Source organism: Nuphar pumila, chromosome 15 (genome assembly GCF_984573655.1).
Source record: "Nuphar pumila chromosome 15, dmNupPumi1.hap1.1, whole genome shotgun sequence".
NCBI lineage: Eukaryota > Viridiplantae > Streptophyta > Magnoliopsida > Nymphaeales > Nymphaeaceae > Nuphar > Nuphar pumila.
This window is the reverse complement of record NC_143263.1, coordinates 43,547,859-43,573,766: the sequence shown is the minus strand read 5'-3', so window position 1 is coordinate 43,573,766 and position 25,908 is coordinate 43,547,859. Positions and strand designations below refer to the sequence as shown.

General features: G+C 38.1%; 1 protein-coding gene across 1 annotated transcript; it reads left to right on the top strand.

The window, feature by feature from the left end:
• The first annotated feature begins 2,241 nt into the window (after positions 1-2,241).
• Positions 2,242-21,806, top strand: LOC149815266 (protein transport protein SEC31 homolog B-like). The gene is made up of 22 exons (XM_089988823.1): positions 2,242-2,893; positions 3,358-3,412; positions 3,488-3,610; positions 4,281-4,377; positions 4,485-4,521; positions 4,651-4,756; positions 4,848-4,905; positions 6,895-6,992; positions 7,163-7,282; positions 9,123-9,189; positions 10,253-10,371; positions 10,614-10,741; positions 10,854-11,406; positions 11,799-11,891; positions 16,396-16,581; positions 16,663-16,873; positions 18,037-18,152; positions 18,254-18,454; positions 18,982-19,104; positions 19,237-19,525; positions 20,167-20,405; positions 21,411-21,806. The coding sequence occupies exons 1-22, from the start codon at positions 2,577-2,579 to the stop codon at positions 21,498-21,500; spliced, it is 3,426 nt and encodes a 1,141-aa protein (XP_089844949.1). The 5' UTR covers positions 2,242-2,576; the 3' UTR covers positions 21,501-21,806.
• The last annotated feature ends 4,102 nt before the right edge of the window (positions 21,807-25,908 follow it).

Genomic DNA, 25,908 nt, shown 5'->3' with positions numbered 1-25,908 from the left:
GTCTTCTGAGTAAGCCCTCTCCCTCTTTTAAGAAAGAGATTGTGGCAGACAGTTTTCACCCTACTGAGTAGTTGTTACCTAGCTCATATGGGACTTACCGATTTTCTCTTTGAAGAGAGAAAATCGGTAAATAGTTTCACCGTAAAGCTTATCCAAATGAAGTACATCAAATGTGCTTCATTTGGATAAGGCTCTTTATTGGGCGGTTTCACGCATTGGAGAGAGAGTTGGCCCACCTCTCTCCTCAATGCTTGAAACATGACCACTATGGCCATGTATGACCAACATACTCGTTAAGGGACCCAAAAATGGATTGAGAACCACCCATGTGTAGATCAATGAGGAGAACAAGGGATCAAACATGCATACAGTCTGTCTCTCTAGATTGCATCCAACATGCGATCCAAATCTGATCTAATTGGATCTTGGGTTAATTTATCCAATCTTGAGATTAGGGTTTCCCTATAGATTCAATAGGGAAGCACATAGTCAATTTTGTTGTGATTTTATTTCTCATAAACCCTTCTTTTTTTCTCCTTTCCGTTATCCTTTGATATTGCTACAGTTATTTATCCTTTAATTAACTCAAATTTCCTGTTTTGTAGTATAATCATAATTTGGTTTTGCCAATCGGGCAACCAATTTGCATTAGAATGAATGTCATTGGCACTGGCTAAACAAATTCAGAAAATGAGTGGTGAGAAATGAAGTCTCATTTGCCTTATAAATGAGAGTTGCTTTCTCACTTAGATTAGAATCAGAATCACAAGGACCATGATTCTGATTCATATGACTCCAAATCAAATATGATTTTGAATCACGTGACCTACAAGCCAGGCTTACTTCTTGTTCAAAAGGTGTTTCATACTAATATATGATATTAGGGTCAGGAAACGACCTGGCAACATGGTGGGCCAACAAGCCAAGCCTAGATCCAGTACGGGTCGGGTCATTACTGAATGCCTAGCTCACATGACCGACCCATAGGTGCCCGTGTGTAGAAACAATTCTTGTTTCGGACATGATATCAGATGGTAATACGATTCCTGTTTGTGTTAGACATAGCCACCAAAATGTTAGATTTGACCATGCATATGTATTTAACATGGTTTATTCAATATGTTAGGAGTCAGAGGTTTTTATCACATCTAATACACCACAAAATTTGATATTTGAGAGGGTTGAAAAATAACAGCTCACAATTTACCAAGATAGGGGTGGTTTAAAATGGTATAAAACATCATGTTAGAGTAAATTTTAACACTTTTTTTTTTTTTATATTTACACGGAGAAAACACTCGTATTGAGAGACCTAGCCGTTCTGACTTTGCCTGCCGTACTTACAACACCACTGTGCGTAAAACTCCTTAGGCTTACCCTTGCTCCCAAGGAGTCGTACCAATTTTAACACATGAAAATAGTAAATTCAACACGCAAAAGCATGATTCAAATGCTAGATTACACTAATAGGGATTTAAGTCAATGTAAATCATGTGTACCACGATAATCATTGTTGTATACGTTTGAAAGCGAGAAAGATGTAAGAAAAAATGATGCAAAATGGGAAATTCGTTTCAAACGAGAGAGACTTTTTTACTGAGAGTTTTTAAAAAAAGTACAGTTTTGATAGGAAATATTCCTTTTGTTTCGAAAGAAGGTGGGGGTAGAGGAATGTTTCCTACCAAGAGAAAATTTATTTTTACACTCTCCACCACCCATTTCACCGCATCTCATCTCCACAATCCACCACCACCATCACCCTCCTCTCTCATCTTTTCACATTTTCTCGCTGTTTTTCTCATGCTACACAAACAAGCTAAAAACTTTTTTTTTGAAAAACTTGTGGTATCAATATCTCTCATAAGCAAAACTTTCTTATCTTATGAGAGTTTCTCTCTCTTCCAAACTTGCCTTAAGGAGATGCTATGCTATTACGGGGAGTATATCATCAGGTAAGAATAGGCTGAAATCAAGTACATGTATTTTGCAGGTAGAAAGCATAACCGTTTTAAACTTGACCCGGATCCAAAAAATTCGACAGAAAATATAGGGCAATTTATAAAAGAGCGAATTCCGAACCCAAGCCTAAAGCACATTCAAGGATCTGAATTTCTGATATAAGATTCACATCCGAAGCGAAGATAATTTATCCGATCTGATCAAAGGTCCGAACCATTATACGAAATCAGATCCATTTGCTCACACATATAAGAAATATATGCACCCGGAGAGAAAGTCTTTAAGAAATGCAACGGAGACGACGAAGGGGAAGGGGAAAGGGAAAGGGTAGAAGAAGAAACAGCAAAAATTCTTCATCGTTCTTCGGTTCCTGATTCTCTTCACGATCTCCGTCCCCACGAGATCGTGATATTTAGAGTTCTCGCTACATTCCTGGCAGGGTATAGTCTCAGGGAATCCCGATCTTTCGAGTTTTCGTTACATTTCCGGTAGGTTACAACCACAGAGGATCGCGATCTGCGTCAGATCTGGTATTTCAGATTCAGAATTGTGGCTGGGGGAGGGGAAAAGAGTGGGAGGGGCTTCGTCCGGAATTAGGGTTTCCGGGATCCGCATCCATGGCGTGCATAAAAGGGGCGTCTCGGTCGGCATCGGCGGCGTTCTCGCCGGTCTCCCCTCACCTGGCGGCCGGGACGATGGCCGGAGCGGTCGATCTGTCGTTCAGCTCGTCGGCCAGTTTGGAGATTTTCAAATTGGACTTCCAGTCGGACGAGTGGGAGCTCCCCTTGGTGGGGGAGTGCCCTAGCAGCGAGCGCTTTAATCGGTTGTCGTGGGGGAAGCCCGGATCCGGCAGCGAGGAGTACGCTCTCGGGTTGATCGCCGGAGGACATGTTGACGGGAGCATTAACGTCTGGAACCCTACCAAATTGATCAGGTTATTATTTTCTGGTTCTTTACTTTACACTTCCAATCATGGATTTGGTTCATTCCTTCTTAGTTTTGGTGTTTGAGAATTGAACCATGGCATACCTGATGATTCTGCTTCTCTTTTTTGTCTTTTCTCCATTGTATTCTTTCCAGAAGGAAGCAATTGGATGTTGGGTCTTAATTCTATGCTATTTTTAGTTTCTTGTTTAGCACACGATGTGCTTGCTGAATTTTGATTATCGTGCCTCTGGTTTTGAATTCATATTAGCTATTTTTATTGTTAAATTGTCAGCCATTTTCATGGGATATACCCATGTTAGTATCCAAGTGTTGAACTGTACTTGATTTTAGTGGATGGAAAATTGCACAATTTGGTCTTGATTGGCAAATCTTGGTTTGTGGCAATTGGTTTGGTTTTCTTACTTCATGCATGACTAGTATTCTCGTATTAAGTCTGGATCTGTTTTGCAGTTCGAAGGATGCTGAAGGCTCTTTGGTTGGACGCCTCCAGAAGCACACGGGACCGGTGGGTGTTGAACATTTAAACATGAAATTGATATGGACGATCATCAAGCGGGTGCTCATATTTCTTCTGTTGCAGGTCCGTGGATTGGAATTCAACGTGAATTCACCAAATTTACTTGCTTCTGGGGCTGAGGATGGAGAACTTTGTATTTGGGATCTTTCAAATCCTGCAGAGCCTTCACACTTCCCGTCCCTCAAGGTCGACTTTGGCTTCTCTTCTTTCCTATTCATCATGTCTGTTTCATATGTGTTTTGGGCGTTTTGCTGGTTTGATATGGTATTATGTTCTAATTGTTATTTCATGTAGTAGTGCATGTTAACCATTTAATTTTTTTCCCTGCTCATATTATGCAATTGCTATTTTGGTATTTTGATTTTAAGAGCAAGTTATGATAGTTACATGTTCATTCATTTAACATCGTACATGTAAGAAGTGGTTTGATTATAGTCGATCATGCTGCAGTTTTGTTCATGATGCAAGTTAAATTTTCAAACAGTGGTTTGCGAATCGAACCATGGTATACCTATAAGATTTATATGAATAAATTTATGTAGGAGGTGGTCAGCTTAAATAAAGTATTTGATAGCTGTCAAGAGCATTCATGACAATGGACTGTCTGAGCCTGTTGGAACTTCCCAAGTTTGTGCATGCTTTTTTAATATCAAAAGAAGTTCCATTGTAGCTTTTGGTAGTAAGGGATGGTATTTTGGATTTCATACTGCTATCAAAATCTCAATTTGATAGTTGTCACAGTATATATCAGACTTGTCACTCTGATAGTTGATTGCTTTTCAGTATTTGATAAAGATTTTGGTGGACTTTGATGTTTCTTCAAATAGTTGATATGTGATTCTTCTAATTTACTTAGGGTGTTGGATCTGGTGCCCAAGGTGAAATTTCATTTCTATCATGGAACCACAAGGTGCAACATATTTTGGCATCCACTTCATATAGTGGAACAACAGGTAGAGAGATGGTTTAAGTGTTGATCCCAGAAAGGTGAAAACAATGATTAAACATTTTGACCTTGTAATCTGACTTATATCCTTTATCTTCTTTATAATTTGTACAGTTGTTTGGGATTTGAAGAGACAGAAACCAGTGATAAGGTAACTTGAATACATTCTGAAATATTAGATCAGATGGTGATTTCCTTCTGTATTAGACATCCATCATGAGTCAATACTCCTTTTCAACTGAGCTATGGTTTCCTAATATATTCTAAATATGTGAAACAGCTTTTCAGATTCAAGTAGAAGGCGATGTTCAGTTTTGCAGTGGAACCCTGATATTGCTACTCAGCTTATTGTTGCTTCTGATGATGATCGATCTCCATCCTTAAGGGTGCAACACCTTTCTTGTTTTCCTTGTTTATTGGTTTTTCTTTCTACTTTTGTATCAGCCATTTGAAAGTTCTTGTGAACCTCCTGTGCAGGTTTGGGACATGAGAAACACGATATCGCCAATGAAGGAATTTGTAGGGCACTCTAAAGGTTTGCCTCACCCTCTTTCTTTGCTTTTTCAGTTAGGAGTTCTCTGGTGCCTTGTGCTGCAACTATCCAATGTATCGACTTATAGACTTTAGTGGATTTAGTTTCTTGTAATTACTTCTGATAATATGCATTAGTGATTTTGATGACTCCCCTAATGAATATTTCTCCTTGATGTCTATCTTTGATATCAGATGTTTGTTACCTTATATGTCCAATACATATATCCTTTTCTGGTGATTTTGGGATTGTTCTTTTATGTTTTTTCTTATTAAACTTTAAGAAAAAAGGTAGGTCTATTTCAAAACAACAGAGAACAAACTCAGGGAGGTAGGAGCTCCTATGCTATGTCACATGTGGGAGTGGGACGCGATGTCGATACACTTGGTACGATACGATAAATTTTCAAAAATCCGGACACAAGAGAACGACCTTATATGCATATAGATGTATGTATGTGTGTGAGTATATGTCTAAAGCAACAATTCTAGATCACTATAATTAGGAAAATCAAAGCATGAAACTAAGTTGAGATTATAATGTAATGTAATTAGTCACAAATTGTAAAAGACAAAGAACTCAAGTGAATATGAAATAAGATCATAAAAGAAAATAGATAAATTTAATGACACGATGTTGACTGTGTGAAACTGGTTTGACCATGTCCATGAAGTGCCGTATCATGTCCATGAAGTGTTCGAGTGTAGTGTTGTGTCAACACAAGATACACATGCTAAATGACGTGTCCGTGTGACATCGCCCCTATGCAACAAGAGTGTCTGGGGAAAGGGGGTGGGGCGTGGAACATGTGGACTTCCTGTTATTTGGTTGGTTTAACCCACATCAAATAAAGCTCTTGAGGCTGATTGCAACCTCTTGAATACATCTCCACTCTCCAGCCTCAAGATCAACCCACGTAAGTAAAAGACTTCTTTAGAGCTGAAAGCCCTTCTTTTGAAAAAGTTTGTTTGCGAGGAGTTCTGTCTCCCCTCAAGTATCTTGTTAAAAATTTGTGCCAACTCATATTTAGGGGGAGGCCTTATGATGATGGTCAGCTTAGAAAAGCATGAGAAATGCAAAAATAAGCGAGATTTTCAAAATCTCGTGATAATAACGGGATTATCACGTTTCATCAATAATTCATGATAATATCGTGAGGTTTTCAAAAGGTGATTGTGGTGTCATCTTGGTTGTTGAAACTTGAAAGAGGTGACAGAACTGGTACTGATGTCTGGCACCTATTTGAAGGGACAGAAGGGTGCATATGAGATTTTGTGGTTTTTGTTGCTTGCAGTTGTGGGAATCTGGCCATGTCTTCCAAAGGTCCCTCAAAGTTTTTTTTCTCTCCTGAACCCAAGTCATCTAATATAGGCGGGTACTTTTCTATCTGATAGGACAAAGTTCATGATCTTCTTTGATACTTTCTTGACTTTCTTTTTAGAAAGACAAGGCCTTAATGTAGGGAGGGAATGCTGTTAAGATCCATCAGTTTGGCAGCAAAAAAGATTCTCCCCTTGATTTTTTGAGATTCATTGCTCTTAAGAAGGTGATTTAGCGTGTGTAACATGCTGGGGTTTGGGGTGGGGTTGGTATTGGGTTGACTATATGTTAGCTTAGAGTCAAATAGGTTTATCTTTAGATTGTTCTGTCTTCACTTCTCAAGAAACATTAGGATAATCATTTCGTGTTGTACTTTTCTTTTGTTATATCATGTGTGATGCTGATGAGAATGTAGGCAATATCTTTTATGCCTTTGAGTAATTGTTTTCTCAGTTATTTCAGTTGCTTTTACTTCTCTGCAAATTCCTTGATTCTCTTTCGTCCAACTGTTGATGGTCTCATGATTTTCCTGGGCATCCTTTTTGATTTTTTTTCATCACTATCCATGAAAAAAATATGTGCTTTTATTCTCTATTCTTTATTCTGTAAAGTGAGCCACCTTATTTTTAGCAATTTATTAATTTTTCACCTTAAGCTGTTGTGTTTCTGCAGGTGTCATTGCAATGTCATGGTGTCCTAATGACAGCGCCTTCCTACTTACATGTGCAAAAGATAATCGAACATTGTGCTGGGATACAGTTACTGGAGAGGTATATCCGTTCAATGTCTAATTTATTAGTCAAGATAGGGAATTGTTATGAGCTTATGGTTTTCTCTCTCTCTCTCTCTCTGTGTGTGTGTGTGGATGCAACACTTCCACTTATTATTATTATTATTTTTCTTCTATTTCCCTTTCTGAAAAAAAATGTCCTGTATGCAGATAGTCTGTGAATTGCCTGCACGCAACAACTGGAATTTTGATATTCATTGGTACCCAAACATACCTGGAGTCATATCAGCATCTTCTTTTGACGGGAAAATTGGCATTTACAATATTGAGGTAAAACATTATGTGTTTGTTCTACATAGTTCTTCTATATGTTCTCTTGGATTCATAATAACTATTTTTATTCTTAGTATGACATGAAAGAAGGGTAAGAAAAAACTACAAATCCGTAAGGTCATGGGGAATCACCCAAAGGGGTGGATCACCCTCAAGGTCATATGACTAAATGGTTACAGAAACCCTAAAGACTCCAAACAGTTTAAATCCTTCCCTTTCTGATATTCATAAATTTGGTTGACCTAGATCATTTTTGACTGCACCTCTCTGCTGATTCTAATAATAATATGATTTTCTCTCAAAAAAAAAATTGGTTGACCTAGGATGCAATATAATATTCATTTACTTATGTTTCAATGACCCCTTGAGAGGCTATTCTCAAAGATTCTGATGTTCCTTTCTTTCCACATATACGAAACCCAGCCACGATTTCCAAACAAGGTGCCGTTTTACACCATTATTCCATCTTGTTGGTTATAAAGTTAACTGCCAGATAGAGAACATATCTGTCGAAGCCAAGATAAGGTACCCTCCCAAGGCAACCTAAAATCAGTCCGTTCTAGGCAGGAAAATTTTCAAACAAGGGGCATCTAATGATCGTGTGGTGGCATGTCTCTTCAATTTGAGGCACATCTGGCAGTGATGATCTTAAGCAGCAAAGCCCCTTTGCTGGACGTACTTTTGGGTTAAAACACTTTCTAATGACACAAGCCAAATAAACATAGCTGCACGTTGATTATGTAGTGGACCCCATATTGCCTGCTATGAATGATGTTAAAAGTTCAACTAGAGAGTAATTACATAACTTGATGGAAAACTGTCTGCATTTGTCAGAAAGCCAGCATACACCATCATTTGAAACTCTAATCTGTAACTTGCCAGTCCCTTCATCCAAAATTTTTGTTCTGAGTAGGCCACCTTCTTTGGGAGGCAGCTCATACCTGTCCACCAATCTAGCATTTGTTCATTCATGCCTTGTTCAGCGAGCCAACATGCAGCAGGGGAGGATGACCAAGGAAATCTGCTCACCAGATGTCAAACTTATATATGATATTGGTTGCATTTCCTTGCTTGATCCCAATTTTTTCTATGAAGGTTTCTATTTCATTTATCCAGCCTTTCCAGATACCTAATCCTGCATTCTAAGAACTGCTGCTGACCCATGCTGAGGATAGTCCAGTCAGGCCACATTTCTCCTGTAGTAGTGTAGCAGATTTTTCATGAAATAGTAACCACCACCATTTCATTATGAAGGAGTATGCTAATTTCACTAAATCTTCATATCCCCAAGCCCCTCACTTCCCTTGGGTACCAAGAACAAGGATGAAGCCCATCTGGTCTTACTTGCTGCATCAAAGATAGGCTATAAAATATAATTCAACTTTCTTTCCATCACCTTTGGAATATCATATAATGAAGTTAAGCATATTGGAATACTGAGCATGCGTTTTAGAAGTGGCATGCCCAGCAAGTGATAAAGTTGGCAAAGATTGGATTTTTTAGAAAATATTCTGCTTTTATGCATCTAGAAGGTGATAAAATTGGCAGACAAAGATTGGGTTTTAGAAAATATTCTGTTTTTAATGTCAGCCCAATGGATTTCTCTTGGTTTGAAGGTATTCCTTTGGAACTTGTGAGTTGTCCCAATTAGCAACCAAACGTTGCCAAGCTTGCCTAGTGAATGCTTCCTTCAGAGTCAACTAAAAGTTCAGTTTCTCGCAATTGTGTGGGAAGTGATGTTTTCATGGTTTTCTATTTTCCTTGTGTTATATTTTTGTAAAGCTTTTAAATCCTATTTGTTGGCTCCAATTTTTATATTTTGTTTTTTATGAAACAGGCATGCAGTCGTGTATCATCTCCAGAAAGTGATTTTGCTGGTGCATTATCAACAGCAGGGGCATCAGGTAACTTGTCTTCCATTGAGAACTCGTGAGGTCATGCATGCATGCCTGAATGTGGGTGTGCATGAGTGCATTCATATATGCTATGTGTGCCTCCCTCTCTGTGCTTATGTGCATGAGGGTGTGCAAGGACTTGGATACATTTGCACCTTGCTCGGATTTTTAAATAGTCTTTTGGTGTATTCAAATGTGGAATTCTCATAGATGACAAATGATTAGTGTGGCTGAGAGCATAATGTCAGCAAACTCTGTATGGACATTTTCTATTTCTTGTTTATTTCGAGCAAAAGGTGATTCCTTGTAAAGCATTTTAACACACTTTGTTTCTTTTTAACTATGATTGCCACTGCTTTCCTATTTTTCATATTAGTGGATCTCAAGTTTCACCTTTTTTTCTAAATTTGATCCCTATTCCTTATACTAAGATTCTGGATTTTTAATGGCAGAGCTTCAAGTAACCATATATTGCTGTACTGAACTTGTACATGATTTTGCTTGATTTGGAACATGCCACTGGTATAGTTGGAAGAATACAGAAATTTTGTGAAAAGATATAACAGATACTTGTTCTTTATGCATGTGTATGTGTATAATGTGTGATGTTATCTTAAAAATATAAATTCACAAACAAAAATCTAAGCCGTTACAATTAATAAAATCAAAATCTCCATAATCACGAGCAAATTTCGAAACAAGTAAAGAAATTGCTAAGTCAAATTAAATGACTAAAACAGGAAAAATGCAGAATTCAAGACAGTGTCGACCATGTCGACCATGTCTGACACTGGTTTGGCTGTACCTGTGAGGTGTTTGGGGTGTTCAATGTCCATGTGAGTGCCATGTCATGTTGACAGAGGACACCCATGTAAATGAATATCCATGTGATATGTTGGCATTTGTTTCAGCATAGAAATAGGTGATTCTAGCTCTGAAATGAAATTTGTTATCTACTTGAGTGTCTTATTGGTTTTTTCTCTTAGCTAATACTTGTAAATTTTCCTTTCTGATATTATTTAGGAAAGTGAATTATGAAGTAAAATGACAATTCTATATTCTTGTTTTCAAGTTCATTTGAAAGCTCCAAAATGGTTCAAACGTCCGGTTGGAGTTGCTTTTGGTTTTGGTGGCAAGCTGGCTTCATTCCGACCCAGTTCTGGATCAGCAGGTGCCCCTGCAAATTCAGAGGTAAAGTGATTTATTTATTTTGCAGTTCTCTTTCATTGTCATCATGAAACTATCAATTCTTTATCTGAATGTGGTTACCCTTTTCTCTTTTATGGGTGGAAGCTGAATTGCTGCACAATCCAAGTTCCTCAATGTCACTTCTGTCCACTTTTTTCAAGTTTTTCTTTTGCTTCCTACCTTCAGCTTATTTTAAACCCTTTCTAGTTCTCATTGTTGCTTCATATCTGCAAACCTTTTTGCAGGTCTATGTGCATAGTTTAGTGACAGAGTCCAGTTTAGTGAGCCGGTCAACTGAATTTGAAGCAGCAATTAGAAATGGCGATAGGGCTGCAATTAGAACTCTTTGCGAGACTAAGTCTCAAGAGGCTCAGTATGTCTTGTCTGCAGTTTTTTCTTTAAAGTCTTAATAAGTACTGCCTATACCTCTGATGTGTTCAATTATCTATTGTTTATTTTCTTGTTTCTATGTCGGCTTTGGGCAGGTCGGAAGATGACAGGGAAACATGGGGCTTCCTTAAGGTGATGTTTGACATTGAAGGCATAGCTAAGACAGAGCTACGTACACATCTGGGTTTTCCAGATGCAGCAAACATAAATGCAAATGACAATCTTAGCCAGCAAATGGAGAAATCTCTTTCTCTTGATGAAACAACTGATAAAGTAGGGGTAGATGCTCATCTTCTGGGGAAAGGTATACCCGACTCTTTCCTTGTCAATGGGGAAGATTTCTTTAACAATCTTGAAAGCCCAAAAGCAGCACCATTGTCTCCTTCAGAAGGTATGATGGTTGAAGATGCATCCATTCTGAATGGTGAAAAAATACAGCATGAACCAGAAGGATCGGGTGATAGCCAAGGATCATCCTTTGATGAAGTTATTCAGCATGCTTTGATCATCGGGGATTATAAGGGAGCTATTTCACATTGCATTTCTGCCAACAGAATGGCAGATGCTCTAGTGATTGCTCATTGGGGTGGTTTATGGGAGACCACTCAGGATCAATACCTAAAGAAAAGTCATTCCTCTTATCTGAAGGTCTGCTTTCATTCTCTCATTAGTCATTACTCTAATTCTTATTCAGGATAACAAATTGAAGTAGTTTTCCCTTCATTGAAGATGTCATTATTGTATTGAACCTTGCCGCAATTTTTGTTTGTTTTAGTTCTTAATGTGCCTATTACCTAAATCTCAGATCTGGTAAAGTGACTGATGCATTGTTTTTCCTTATTATGAACTTGAAATTTTGATTTATGTACCTTCTTAAAAAAAGTAAAAACTCGATGATGTTTGCTTATTACAGTTTTTTCACGCCTGACTACATATTTGCAACTTTCGGTCTTTTAACTTGTACAGAAAGGTGCAAAATAAAGAGAAAAAGGAAAAAAAAATAAGCCTACACCATTAGCTGAGATTATCTTTCTGTACAGGTTGTTTCTGCCTTTGTGGGAAATGATCTCATGAGCCTTGTCAATACCAGGCCTCTGACATCTTGGAAAGAAACACTTGCCCTTCTGTGTACGGTATGTTGTCTTGAACTTAATGTCGGTACTTTACTTTTAGCTGTTCTTTCTGTTCTTCGTGGTGAGAGAATAATATCTTCAGTTTAGCTTTGGATTCATTTTGCATATTCATACTAGATTATGTGAACTACTTGGTGGGAATTTATTATTCATTTTTACTGTAGTCTCTGCACTGTTAGAAGGTTAAGGTGCTGAAGGCTTCTATGGATTTTCAAGGTTACCAACTATTCAGAACTACTTATAGCAGATGAATTTATGTTGCAAACTGATTTGCTGTGTTTGATTTGTATAATATAAAACATGTCACATATACTCGAAAGGTGGTGTAATACTCTGGAAGCATTGTTGTGTATTGTTGTTATCCTTGTGAAAATATGTAAAATTTCCACTTTGCAATTGATCATTCAGTTCCAGTTGTTCACTTAGTGTTCGGTTAACTTTTTGTGGTATTCTCTGGGCATTGTGGATGAATATCATTTTGAAGCTATTTATAGGAGTATCTTCATTGAACTTCATCTGTACACAAATTGTTAAGTGCATAAAATGAAAGCTTCGACAGTATATACTGGGAAGCATATCCATGAAATTGTTGTTAACAATTTTCTGTAAATCAAATTAGTTTTAAGATCTTATACTAATTGCTTTTATTGCTTCTAAATCCATCTTTTCTCGTATGCTTATCATGGAAAATTAAACTTGTGCCATAAGATCTTAATCTAGAAAATATCTCCATATATACTCTTTTGAAAGCTCTCTTGCAGATCTAGTTGTTTTCTCATCGAGAACGATTTTATTTGTTGTGTTATTTATAAACATTTTGGCCTATGTAACACGGACACTTCTAAAAGGCCAACGCACCCGTGTCCGTGCGGGTGCGGCACTTGGGCATGGTTTCTGCAGTGTTTGGTATAGTCAACCGCACCGGGGTCAATTTCTATCTAAAATTGGGCTCGGTTAACCCTAACCAAGTGCAGTTTTATTAATAGTATATACATGAATAACTAAACACACATATACACTATATATATACTTCCTGCAACACCCAATATTTTTTAAACTACCGTGTCACACCCTTCGCATCCTTATGTGACATAAATTTTGGCTGTTCAATTTTTTTCTTTATTGTAATAATGGGGCAGTGTTGGACTGGAAAGTAGTGTACGTGGATAAAGTGATTGGATGAGAATCGCTCATGCCTGTGCATGGAGAATGAGCATTGACTTTTCTTGTTCTTTCTCATCACCTTTTTTATATGTTTCTATCAAGGGTACCTTGGTAATCTAGACTGCAATTTTTTTTCATGTCAAATTACATAAATGTGTTTCACTCATATAAGCCTAATGGACCATGAAGAGGCGCTCATAGTCCGGTGTTTGGGTTCTTTTTACTTTTCTATGCACGGACATCTTTAGCAGGATACTAGTACTGAGGAAGATTAGCTACTAGTATAATCTTGTTTTCTCTGTTAGAGCATTTAAACCCTTGTCAGGGAACCACAAATTGTTCTTACTTCACCAGAGTTTCCAACTCAACATCATTTCTTGTTCATCTTATTTGTACTTCGGAGTTTTTTAATAACCTTGTTTTAAGCAACTTTATTTTATGACTTCCTTCTAGGCAGTCGATTTTCACCTGAACACTTTACCATGTTTGTCTGCTACCTGTTTCTGTCATGAACTTGTGGAAATAAATTCACAGAGAAGGTTCATAATTTTCATAATAGGTCTGACTTTTGCATGAAGAGCCCTGTTGTTTGTTCATCCCTAGGCTGCAAATAGGAGTGTAATCTATGTCACACGGACTCGGCTCCAAGGTCGCCGCACCCGCGTCGACACGCACCGACACGGGTGCGGCTCGGACTCGGTCAACCCGACCCTGGGTGTGGTCAACGCACCCAGGGTCATTTTGGTCCATTTTTTGGAATTTTTTTTTTTTTGAATTTTTTTTTTAAATTTTCTGGGCTACAGATGTAAGGAAAAAAACCCATCACAACTAAAAAACCTGTACACTTTCAAGTTTTAAGTACAGAATGGGCACAACTCAAGTTTTTGTGGTTTTTTCCTGTACGAAGAAAGTGAATTATTACAGTGTATGAAGAAAGTGCCCAAAATTGAATTATTCTTGTATGAAGAAAGTGTACAGAATGCCTTCACAACTCATCACCTGTCCCCTAATGGGCACAACTTTGACCGAGTCTTATATATATATATATTATTTTTTTTTAATATATATATAGCCGAGTCCCCGTGTCCAAAATTTTTGAAATTGCGCCGCACCCGTGTCGCACCCGCACCCGCACCCGCACCCATGTGACATAGAGTGTAATGTTGTTTTTGATGTCATCAGCACATTGTTAAAGTGAAACAAGTGGGGGTTCTTTTTCTTTCTTTTCTTGTGAAGTGACAGGTAGAACTAGATCTCAGAAATATGTGTTTGAGTTTCTTTTATTTACTCTAATTTATTCTTAAATGGATGTTCTCTTTTAGGTCATTTCCTGCTTGATTATTTGCCCTGAGATGCCAAAGTTTACTTACCATAACATGTAGTAGTTACTTTAAGGATCGGAAATAAACACTTACAAAAATCTATTTACAAGTTTTTTTTCTGTTGTAGCAGATGCATCACCTACATCAGTTATCTAATCTTCAAGTGCCAAAGTGAGACTTTATATCAATCACAACCACGTAGAAAATCTATTTATAAAGAATGCATGTCAAAAATCACTTTCATCCCAAGGTGAAACTAATAGGTGTACCATTTTAATCTAAAAAACTCAACATCAATCAGTGGAGCCATGACATTTCAGAAATTTTGAGGTGAAAAAGTCTAGTAAACTTATTAAGGTTGTGGATGTTACTGACACTCAGATACACAGGCAGGTGTGCACAGACAAATGTTGATATGATGGGAATTCTTTCCCTAGCTTTATTATTCTCCTTGATATTTCTGGCACATGCTTCAACTAGCCATATTTTGTTGTTAAAACTATGTGATTTTGATCAACCTGAGTACTGTGGCGTAATGCTAAACTCTTCAGTATCACATCTACTGGTACTTTTGATATTAACTTACCAAAATTAGTGTGCTACTAAAACTTCAATCTTTAGAAACCACCACAATTATAGAGTGTGGGAACTATTGAAGGTTTGAGAGTTTGTTGTCTGTCTTAAATTTGGTTGCTTGATGTTGGAAGCTTAGTGAGGCACAGATTTTAACCGTCCACTTGTTGGAGTTATAGATGGATTCTGGAGTGCTGGTAAATGAGTCTTCTTTTGCAAGTTGGCTTGGAAATAACCTTTTCTAGGTTTTTAAAACAAGGTCGGGTTCAGGTAGATGAGCTGATTTTATGAGCTTCACATGTTAAACAAGCGGAGACTGAACAAGGTTGGTTTATCTTTGTTCAGCTGGTGCTTGCATGTATCACAGATCAATGTTTAGAAATGTTGGTCAGTTGAGAGTTCAAAATACTTTTTAGATCATTCCTTTTATTCATATGAACAAGCATGGACTTGGCTTATGCTTGTGATGGCCAGCTCAGCCTCGGCTTTTTCTTGCAGCGGCACAAGCTGGAGTTCAAGCTTGGATTGAGCACAACCGAACATAACTATGTCACATAGGTGCGGGTGCGGGTGCGGATGCGGATGCAGCGATGCGGCACTTTAAAAAAACTTGGGTGTGGGGGTGTGGGGGTGCGGGGAGTGTGTGTGTGTGTGTATATATATATATAATTTTTAATGGTTTTAAGTTAACACTACGTGTATGTGTGCATTTATATATATAATATAGATAAAACTGGACTTGGTTAGGGTTAAGTGAATCCACTTTTGGACAGAAATGATCCTCAGTGTGGTTGACTTCATCTGACACAAAGGAAGCCGTTCCCAAGTGTCACACCCGCATGGATGCGGGTGCGGTGCCCTGTTAGAAGAGTCCGTGTCACACAGAAACATAATCAACACAAGCTGAACCCGTTGGACTTATTTATTAGCCATAACACATTGGAGATGCTCTAGGTTTGACTTGGATGACCTCTTGATCTTGTCTCTTTTGAAAGGTTTTGGTCTTTGCTGATAAAGATGTTAAATGTGCATGACTTTGTTCCTGTAATTATTTTATTAAAATATATAATTATTAATTGACTGGTAAGGTCTTCTAGAAATTAAAGGAAGATTTGTTATATTCTATTTTTTACAAATTTTCAGTAGCCTAGCAATACATATATTTGGGGAGAGCAAGCATAAATAGGGATTTTACTGAAAAGATGTAAGAACTAGCATGTACATGCAAACACATAATACTTATTTTTGCAGATATGCTGGTGCACATATATTACATGCGAACAATTGTGATGCATTATTTTCATTTTTATCTCTCATATTGTTTAGTGTCTAGAGTGTATGCTATATTTGTTCAGGTCCATTTGCATATAGGGGGGTCATATTACTGATTCATCTTGGGAGTACAAAATGCTAGTTTGTCACTTTCTGAAATTAACCTTGTTCAGTATGCTCGGGGGGAGGAGTGGACTATCCTGTGTGACACCCTTGCTTCCAGACTAATGGTGGTGGGAAACACGTTAGCTGCTACTCTTTGCTATATTTGTGCTGGAAATATTGATAAAACAGTAGAAATTTGGTCAAGCAAATTAAAAGGTGATCATGATGGGAGGAGCTATGTTGATCATCTTCAGGTGATAATTTGTTGCTGAAATTTCATTTCTTCAAATACTTGTTCAGACTGTGTTACTAAAGGTCTACTATGTTTTATATAGGATTTGATGGAAAAGACAGTTGTCCTTGATTTAGCAACTGAACATAAGCGCTTCAGTGCATCTCTGTCAAAACTAATGGAGAACTATGCCGAACTTCTTGCTAGTCAAGGACTTCTAACAACAGCTATGGAGTATCTAAAATTATTGGGAACCGATGATTCCTCCCTCGAACTAGCTATCCTCCGAGATCGCATTGCTTTCTCTGCAGAAGGTGATAAAGTAACAAGCTCCTGTTATATATCCGTCATTTTAAATTGAGAGCAAATAGAGGCCGCATCCTTGTTTTGAATTTAAAGTACTTCCTGCTAAAGTTCTTTACAATTCATTTTGGATCTGCCGGGGATTTTTTTACATTGTGATTGTGTCATCTGATTTCAGATTTCTTTATCTTATGGATGTTAGAAGTCTACTATCATCATCATGATTTCAGCTTCTTTATCTGCCACAATTTGTTGATTTTGTATATGGTGCTTAATCTTATGTTGTTTATATGGGGAATTGGTTTTGCAGTACTTATGTTCCATTATTAGCTCTCTGTATATGTAACAGCTGAAAATGTTATGTATTGCATGTTCTGCTTTTTGCCACTTCATATTATATCTTTCTGCATGTGATGCCATTGTGACAGCTTTTCCCCATCCCCGCTTATATACACTATACAGTAAAAATTTTTTTTGGCTGCCTAAAAAAGATTTTTTTGATCTATAATGAAAATAAGAAAATGATATATAAGGGGATAAACATATGAGAAAGATGGATACAAGAGCTCAACTCTTTCTTTTTTCCTCTTAAAATTAGGATAAGTAGATAGGTGGTCTGTGTGTGTGTGTGCTCCCTACCCATTTCTATTCTGTGGTGCATGCAGATTTCATCATTTTTATTCAGTTGATGGGACAACCAAGATTTTGTGAATAGCCTCCAAGAAGGGAGAGAGAAACCAATATGGAACCAGTTTATCACTAATAATTCATATAGGCACCCCTGATCCTTTTGTATTTCATCTTTTCAAGCCTTAATCAAGTTACTATCATGCCATGCATCATGACCCAGATTTGCACTATTTAAGTTTCTATAGTAACTATCCAACTGTAATAACTGCCCGACATCTCTCTATGACTTGCTGTAAAGCTTTGTATTTGGTTGATTGTTTGGCTACTGTGTGTCTGTCATTGCCGGTGCATGTGCACAAGTTCAAGTAGGTTTCGGGCAATTGTCTTGAGGGCATCTCATTGATGATGCATGAATCTTATGGTTTAAAATTCTGTGTACATTGCACCTGAATTGTAGTGAAAATCTATTGATTTTTTTGTGGCAATCTTTAAGTTTCATACTCAAGAGATGTTCAGTATTTTTTCCTGTTTGTTGATGTTGCAGAGAAAGTGGATTTAAAGGGTACACATTTGGACGACATACAACCCCAGCAAACATCAGTATATGGATCTGACAACTCAGGCTTCAACATGATTGATGGTTCTCAGCAATACTATCAGGTAGTACTTGAATCTGGTGGTATTTCGAGAATATCTTGAAGTCCTATGAAAAGACACTTTTAACATGGCACTTTGTTGCTGGATGTCTTTCTCACATGTAGGAGAATGCACAGCCACAGCAACCACTTGGATTACCTATTAGTCCTTATGGGGAAGCTTATCAGCAGTCTTATGCCACCTCATATGCAGCAAATTATCAGCAGGTTCAGCCAAGGCAGCAGTTACAAGATTACATGAATCATCAGCCCTTTCAGACGGCAGCAACGCCTTCCCAGGCTTTTATCCCGCAACCAATTCCACAGGTCTGTCTTATGACATTTCTTGGATTTCTTTCGTCCTTTCCCCCCTCTTCTTTTACCAATGATTATGTGTTCCCTTTTTTTGGGGTCAGGGGTGGGGGAGGAATTGGGGTTCAGCACTTAGTAGTGGGTATGTTCTGCATCATGTAGATGTTCATTTTCATTCATGCTAAATGATGGGCACATACCATTTTTGATTGGTAACTGCATGAACTGGCTGCAGTTCACATCCTGTAGCTGTAGCCACATATAGCATGGCAAATGTTTATGTGGCTAAATACATTTATATGAAGATTCTTGTGGTTTATCAGTTCTTTTTTGAACAGCATTCCTTGTTTTTCTATATGCAAAGCACCTTTATTTTGTGGGAATTTGCTTTGCTGGATTTGTAGCTCATGGTGTTTTCTATGATTTTGTTTTTTTTTTTCACTGGAAAGAAAAATTGATGGTTTTCATAAACTTCGATGTCTCTCTCTTTCTCTGTGATTTGTTAATCTCTCCATCTTTTTGCTTTTCATTGCCTTGATCAGATGCAGTTTACTCCAACTGTGACAGCGGCACCCCCAGTGAAGCCATTCTCTCCTGCTCCACCACCTGCACTGAAAAACTTAGAGCAGTATCAACAGTCTACATTGGCTTCCCATCTTTATCCTGTGGGTATTTCCATTTTATTCCAATACAAATTTCCATTCAAGATTTGATTATTTATCTTTCTCCAACTCATGAGAAGAATTCATTGGACTGTTAGGATGGTCATTCTTTTATTGACACCTCTTTTGATCCAGGGCAATCCAACTCCCTCCTTCCAACCTGGGATGCCAACTTCTATCCCCCATGTTGCAAATGCATCGCTACCAACTGCTTTCTTGCCAAATATGATGCCTAGTCAAATTATCACGCCAGCTGCTGCACCCAGGGGTTTTATGCCGGTGACGAATCCTGGGTTTGTTCAAAGACCTTCCCAGCCATCAAGCCCAACCCAAGCCTCAGAGGCTCAATCAACTTCTATGCCTCCAGCTTTAGGACAAGGCACACCACCTACTGTGGAGACGGTTGATACTTCAAAAGTATCCGGTAATCTTATCATCTTTATTTATGATGTAGTATGATGATATAAATGGAAGTGACACCGTAGTAGTGTTAAGCACACATGCACCACTACCTCCATCTTGCTTCTCAAATGTGTTTGTGCTTGCTTTAGCCCAAGTGGCTCATGCAAATAACAGAATTGCAAACCACTTAAGAGACTAGCTCGTCTGGTACTGTAGAAGTCTAGACCAATAAAAAAATTAGTCTGTCACCTGAAGATAGCCTCGCGTAGTTCACATTTCCATTTCTTTTCCATTGTGCGTGCACTTGAATGCGAATGTCTGTTTGCATGCATGTTCGTGTGTGTGTGTGTGTGTGTGTGTGTGTGTGTGTGTGTGTGTGTGTGTGTGTGTGTGTGTGTGTGTGTGTGTGTGCATCCGTTTGGAGACAAATTCATCTTGCTAATACCTACATTTTGAATTTAAGTTTGTCAGTAATAACACCCATAACTTCCAACAAAATCATAAACTTGTGCTCTCCTGCTTGATGTATGACTTATCTTGCTAGTACCTACCTTTGTGAATCTATTAGTGATTGATGTTCATAATTTCAACAAAATCTTGTGTTCTTTTTTGCTTGATGCATGAGATTTCCCTGCCATGATTTTATCTGCTTTCTCATTGCAGCTCAATTAAGACCAGTCATTGAGACATTGAGAAAATTGTATGAAGATACATCCAGAGTTCTGGGGGCTCCAAATGCTGTTGGATCTAGAAAACGTGAGATTGATGATAATTCCAGGAGAATTGGATCTCTATTCGCTAAACTGAACTCTGCAGATATTTCACCTAATGCTGCCTCTAAGCTTGTTCAGCTGTGTGAAGCCCTAGACAAGGGGGACTTTTCTAGTGCTTTACATATTCAGGTATATTTTTGCTATGTAAATAAGTCCAGCTTATATGATTGTTCAAATGCAAAATTTGTGTTTTGTTTCCTTCTAAATTGTCAAGAACATAGGTATTTGCTTCCATTTTCTGTCTTCCAGAGGTAACATTCATTTATTTAGTCACCAACATGATTTTGAAATGGGTTTTGAACTATGCTAATTAACAGTTTCAATGTGAGTCTTCTTCTTCTTCTGCAAGGCTTGTGCTTCCTTTCAAAAGGTGTATGGTGGGACTTCTTCACATGTTTAGGCTAACTTCTATAGTATAGCTTTTGGTTATTGTTTTTTGAAGTACTTGTGTACCTAAATTGTAGGCTTTGGATTTTCATTATCCAAATAAAGAAGTGCTTGAGTTTGTTTTGGTGGTCATTTTCTTTTCTTGTTTTGGCCCCAAGGGGGAAAAAGAATCTGATTCTTGTCCTCGGAGACTTGGGCTGCCTTGCTCCTGTTTCATTCCTTTGAAAACTTCACCACAACTTTTGCTGTTTTGTTAGAGAGAAGGAAAATTACAGTTACTTGGCAGTTAAGAGATTTTTTTCATCACTAGTGTACTTGATCACCTGTTTTTTTAACTGCTCCATCACCGTGGACCTTGCTCTCTATGAAGGAAAGAAGATGTTCCTGAACCTGTGGTATCAAAAGGACAAGTAGTTGTTGAAGAGTATGATTATCATGTTAATGCCTGAATCTTATCCTGTTGCTGGTTATTAAGCGATTTAAAGTAGCCTTTTTGCCATATAGAATGCGTCTTTACCTTTTTTTTGATAAGCAAGCTGGGGGATAACCTCCATAGGATTCAAACCTGAGACACATCTCATTTGACCCCAACATTTGTCGCACTGAATCCTTGCTTCTTCGTTTTGTGATATTGGCTGTGCCCTCCCCACCCTTCATACTTACAATTGGTCGGCAATCTACTTCTTTCATGTGCAGTGTTGCTAGAATGCCCATTCTTAGTGACAATTTATTTTTTGTTTCTTACAGGTTCTCCTGACAACGAGTGATTGGGACGAATGCAATTTTTGGCTTTCTTCGCTCAAGCGAATGATAAAGATGAAGCAAAACGTAAGATGAAATCCAGCAACTTGGGCATCTCTAGGCCTTACTGTGTTGCCCATGCCAGTGGCATAGCGATGGCATTTGTGGTCGTGGTCTCTATCCATTTTCATAACTTGTCCATGCAAACATTTGTTTACCTAGCAAATTTTTTTTTCCCCTTTTTGTTCAGATGAATTATATAGGATAATGCCATTCGAAGCTTATTCTGAGTTAGTGGCTGTACAAGTTAGGGCATGGTTGTCAGTTATACATAACAGTTTTTGGTTCCTGAAATTCTGTCTCTTCCTTTTTTATTCAATTATTCTACTCTTCCTCTTGGCAGCTTGGGATGTAAATCGTTGTAGAGGTAGATTTTAGATTTTATGTAACGAGTGGGGGCATTTTTACATTCCATCGTTTGGTTGCTTACAAATTCACAAAGTTGGCTATGACAATTGTGTACCGACTATGACTGCCGTTTGGTTGGTTCCAATTTCCAAATGCGAGGTTAGTCCAAAATTGAGTTTTCACTGTGCAGAATTGCAACTTTCTATGTGCATTTATTGCTGTGGGTTGCAAAAGATGTCTAGATTTTTTCGCACATGCTAGGTAACTCGATATTCATCAAACATACATTTGGATTTGTATGAATTATCACTAATTTGTGACTCCAATTTAATCAGAACACAGTTCATACCTGTAAGATTTGGTTAGTAATCCTGATTGAAGCAAATAGAGCAGAGGCGTCTAGGATCCTCACCCACCAAAATCAAAATGCCAATCAAGAATGGCCTGCCACACAGGCCTATTTACAAAAAATAACCTTTCACTGTTTGCTGTAGATGCCTTTAGAATGGTTAGTTTAGATTAGGGGTATTTGATCCGGATTTGACATATTATTTCCTATTCAGCCCCAAGGGGTTTGGTGCAGTTGGAGGGGTCTTGGCCACTAGCCGGGTGGTCAGGGTTCCATCCCCGTAAGTGCCAAACCCCTTGCATTAATGAGGGCAGGGCAAGGGATAAAAAGTCAAGGGGCAAGTCCTTGCTTTATCTCTTGCTCAGCCGAAGCTGGGAGGGGCGATTCCCTGAGAGAAAGGGATGCGCCATGGGTTTACACCATCGAGAAAGTAACCGTAAATACATCAGGCTTAGCCAGCGTGAGTAGGTCTCTGATCTCGAGGGTGGTTTTCTGTCCTTTATGGACATATTGTTTTCTATTCAGATCCTTAAAAAGGATCCATGTGCACATGTACATTTTGGTGGGACATGGATTTTCTGAATTAGATTTTTCATATTTGAATTTAATCTCTGTATCAGTATTTTAGGTTGGATTTGATTCAGATTATAACCAACACATTTCATTGTTTGCATGTAAAGAAATTGTTTTTAATTTTTAATTTTTTTACTGGAACGAGTATTACTATTCAGCACATTTGGATATGATTTGGATCCAAACTTGGATTTGGATTTACTGCTTAAATTTTGGATCTCACATGATCTATCCCATCATGGATCCAAATATTGGTAATAATCTGAACATCTTAAGATTATAAAGTTGAAAATTTCACAACTACAATTGCCAGTGGATCGTGATAATTTTACAAGTTTCGCCTCTTTTTAGAACGCTATGTTCTCATTGCCATATTGACACTTCATATTTTCATTTATTTATTTTTCCATGAGGAACGAAGAAACTATCCTCAGGATCAGAGACTTAACCACGCTGGCTAAACCTGCCGTACTTACGGTCGCTTTCTCAACAGTGTAAACCAGTGGAGAGGGTGGTGTATGTTCGCCCCCGATGATTCACTGAATCCCACGTCTGTGTTCGGGGGATCGGATGAGCGCCACGTATTCATGCACATGGGGCTCGTATTCCCGTGTATGTTGACATAACTTTGCATCAGACTCTGGTGCTGTTGCAAAGACTTAATCACCCTTGCTTTTCTTGCCCTGAAATGACAGTTCGAGGAAATGACAAAAATATCCTCCATTCAAAAGTTGTGAAACGATGGGTCGATAAAAAGACAAAACAATCCTCTATCCAGAAAGTTTGATGTTAACCATTTAAAGTGGAGACGTTCCCTATTCATTAAACTCCTGCGCCATCTGCTGTAACAGTTGCTCCCATTATCAACCAAAACTTTGCCTTCGTCTCCAGTCGAGCTTTCCGCCTTGTTTTTTATCCTGTTGTACAACACACTGTCGCCTTCTCGTGCCTGCCTTGCGTTACAAAACATTCCAGTGTCTTCTCTTCATTTTTGCTGTCGTTAGGCATCATGGTAGAAAGCAATGATTCACAAACATTCCTTTCAGTGCCATTAAGGCAGCGTGAGTAACTTTTCATCTCATCATGCGATCGATGAAGAAGGTATGTCGTCTTGTGTGCCATTAAGGCATTGTTTGGTTATTGCAGGTAGAAATTGTTCTTACGAAGGTTAGAAACTTATTGATATTTGTAAGACGCTGGGACCTATTGACAAGAATGCTTGTTTGCAGATGCTAGGAAGGGCCTTTACCCCATCAGGTATCCTACATTCATTCATCGTATGCATTGTATCTCAAACCGCTGTATTAGTAACAGACTCACATTTTTGTGAGATACATTTTTGTTAGTTAATATCGATTTGTTTGCTATTATGCTCAAGTTCTTCCTTATCGATTTGTAATTTATTGTGCGATATATTTATCGACCTTTTAGATAGTATGATTTTGTATCGTTGAGTTGTAAGTTATTATGCTGAACTGCCGTATCGATTTTCAATATCTTACAAATCGCTATACATACGATATTTGTAAGACGCTGGGACCTATTGACAAGAATGCTTGTTTGCAGATGCTAGGAAGGGCCTCTACCCCATCAGGTATCCTACATTCATTCATCGTATGCATTGTATCTCAAACCGCTGTATTAGTAACAGACACCCATTTTTGTAAGATACATTTTTGTTAGTTAATATCGATTTGTTTGCTATTATGCTCAAGTTCTTCCTTATCGATTTGTAATTTATTGTGCGATATATTTATCGACCTTTTAGATAGTATGGTTTTGTATCGTCGAGTTATAAGTTATTATGCTGAACTGCCTTATCGATTTTCAATATCTTACAAATCGCTATACATACATATCGTTTTGTTATATATTATATTTCATGTAATATGTATTTGTAAGATATTTGTACACAGACTTTGAAAACATGTGGATGCAGAAACACATCGTTACACCCATGGCGGGGCGATTTTCGCATGCATATCGCTGCTCTCTCATTGACTTCTATTGAACTCGCTTTAGAGCCTCGTGGATATTATGAGAGCGTTATCGTCAACACACATGTACAACATGTGTATTTTATTGGCATGGTAAGCGATAAGTCGATGCTCAGTATAAGCAAACATCAAACTGCACTTGCTTTGATACTTTCATGCATTAAATCGTTGCTTTGACTTGCTTAACCCTAGTGGTATCCATTGTTATATGCATCCTGATTAAATCGCAGTAAACCTATGCCGCTTGCTAACGCAAATTGATATATTGCTTACAAAACATTCCACTGTCTTCTTTTATTTGTCGTTGTTGTTAGGCATTATCAAAGAAAGCAATGATGCACAAACATTCCAACCAGTGCCATTAAGGCAGCGTGAGTAGCTTTTCATCTCATCATGTGATCGATGAAGAAGGCATGTCGTCTTGTGTGCCATTAAGGCATTGTTTGGTTATTGCAGGTAGATCTTGTTCTTACGAAGGTTGGAAACTTATCGATATTTGTAAGATGCTGGGACCTATTGACAAGAATGCTTGTTTGCAGATGCTAGGAAGGGCCTCTACCCCATCAGGTATCCTACATTCATTCATCGTATGCATTGTATCTCAAACCACTGTATTAGTAACAGACTCACGTTTTGTTAGTTAATATCGATTTGTTTGCTATTTTGCTGCAAACACAAATTGATATATTGCTTAAAACATTGTTGAGCTTATCATCAGGTTGTAATAAAGACTATGTAGCTGAATCAATCGAAAGATCTGGAGAATTGAATATCTATACTTATGACGCAACTGAAGAATTGAACAACTGCACTAACAATGCACATGAAAAGAAGGGTGCAGGCATTAGACCCACTCTTGACTTGAATGTTCCAGTGGAAGAAATGCAATTCAATGATGAGGTAGACTACCATGACAGTGCACATAATAAAAGTGTAGGCCCTGGGAATGTACACGGAAGTATACTTGACTTGAATGTTCCAGGAGAAGAAATGAAATTCAATAATGAGGTAGACTACCATGACAGTGCACATAATAAAAGTGTAGGCCCCGAAAATGTACACGGAAGTACACTTGACTTGAATGCTCCAGGAGAAGAAATGCAATTCAATAATGAGGTAGACTACCATGACAATGCACATAATAAAAGTGTAGGCCCCGGGAATGTACACGGAAGTA

Coding starts and splice junctions, on each gene's coding strand:
- LOC149815266 (XM_089988823.1), top strand. CDS start 2,577: ATGGCGTGCATAAAAGGGGCGTCTCGGTCGGCATCGGCGGCGTTCTCG. Junction 16,874..18,036: donor CATTGCTTTCTCTGCAGAAG/GTGATAAAGTAA, acceptor TTGATGTTGCAG/AGAAAGTGGATTTAAAGGGT. Junction 19,526..20,166: donor TGATACTTCAAAAGTATCCG/GTAATCTTATCA, acceptor TTCTCATTGCAG/CTCAATTAAGACCAGTCATT.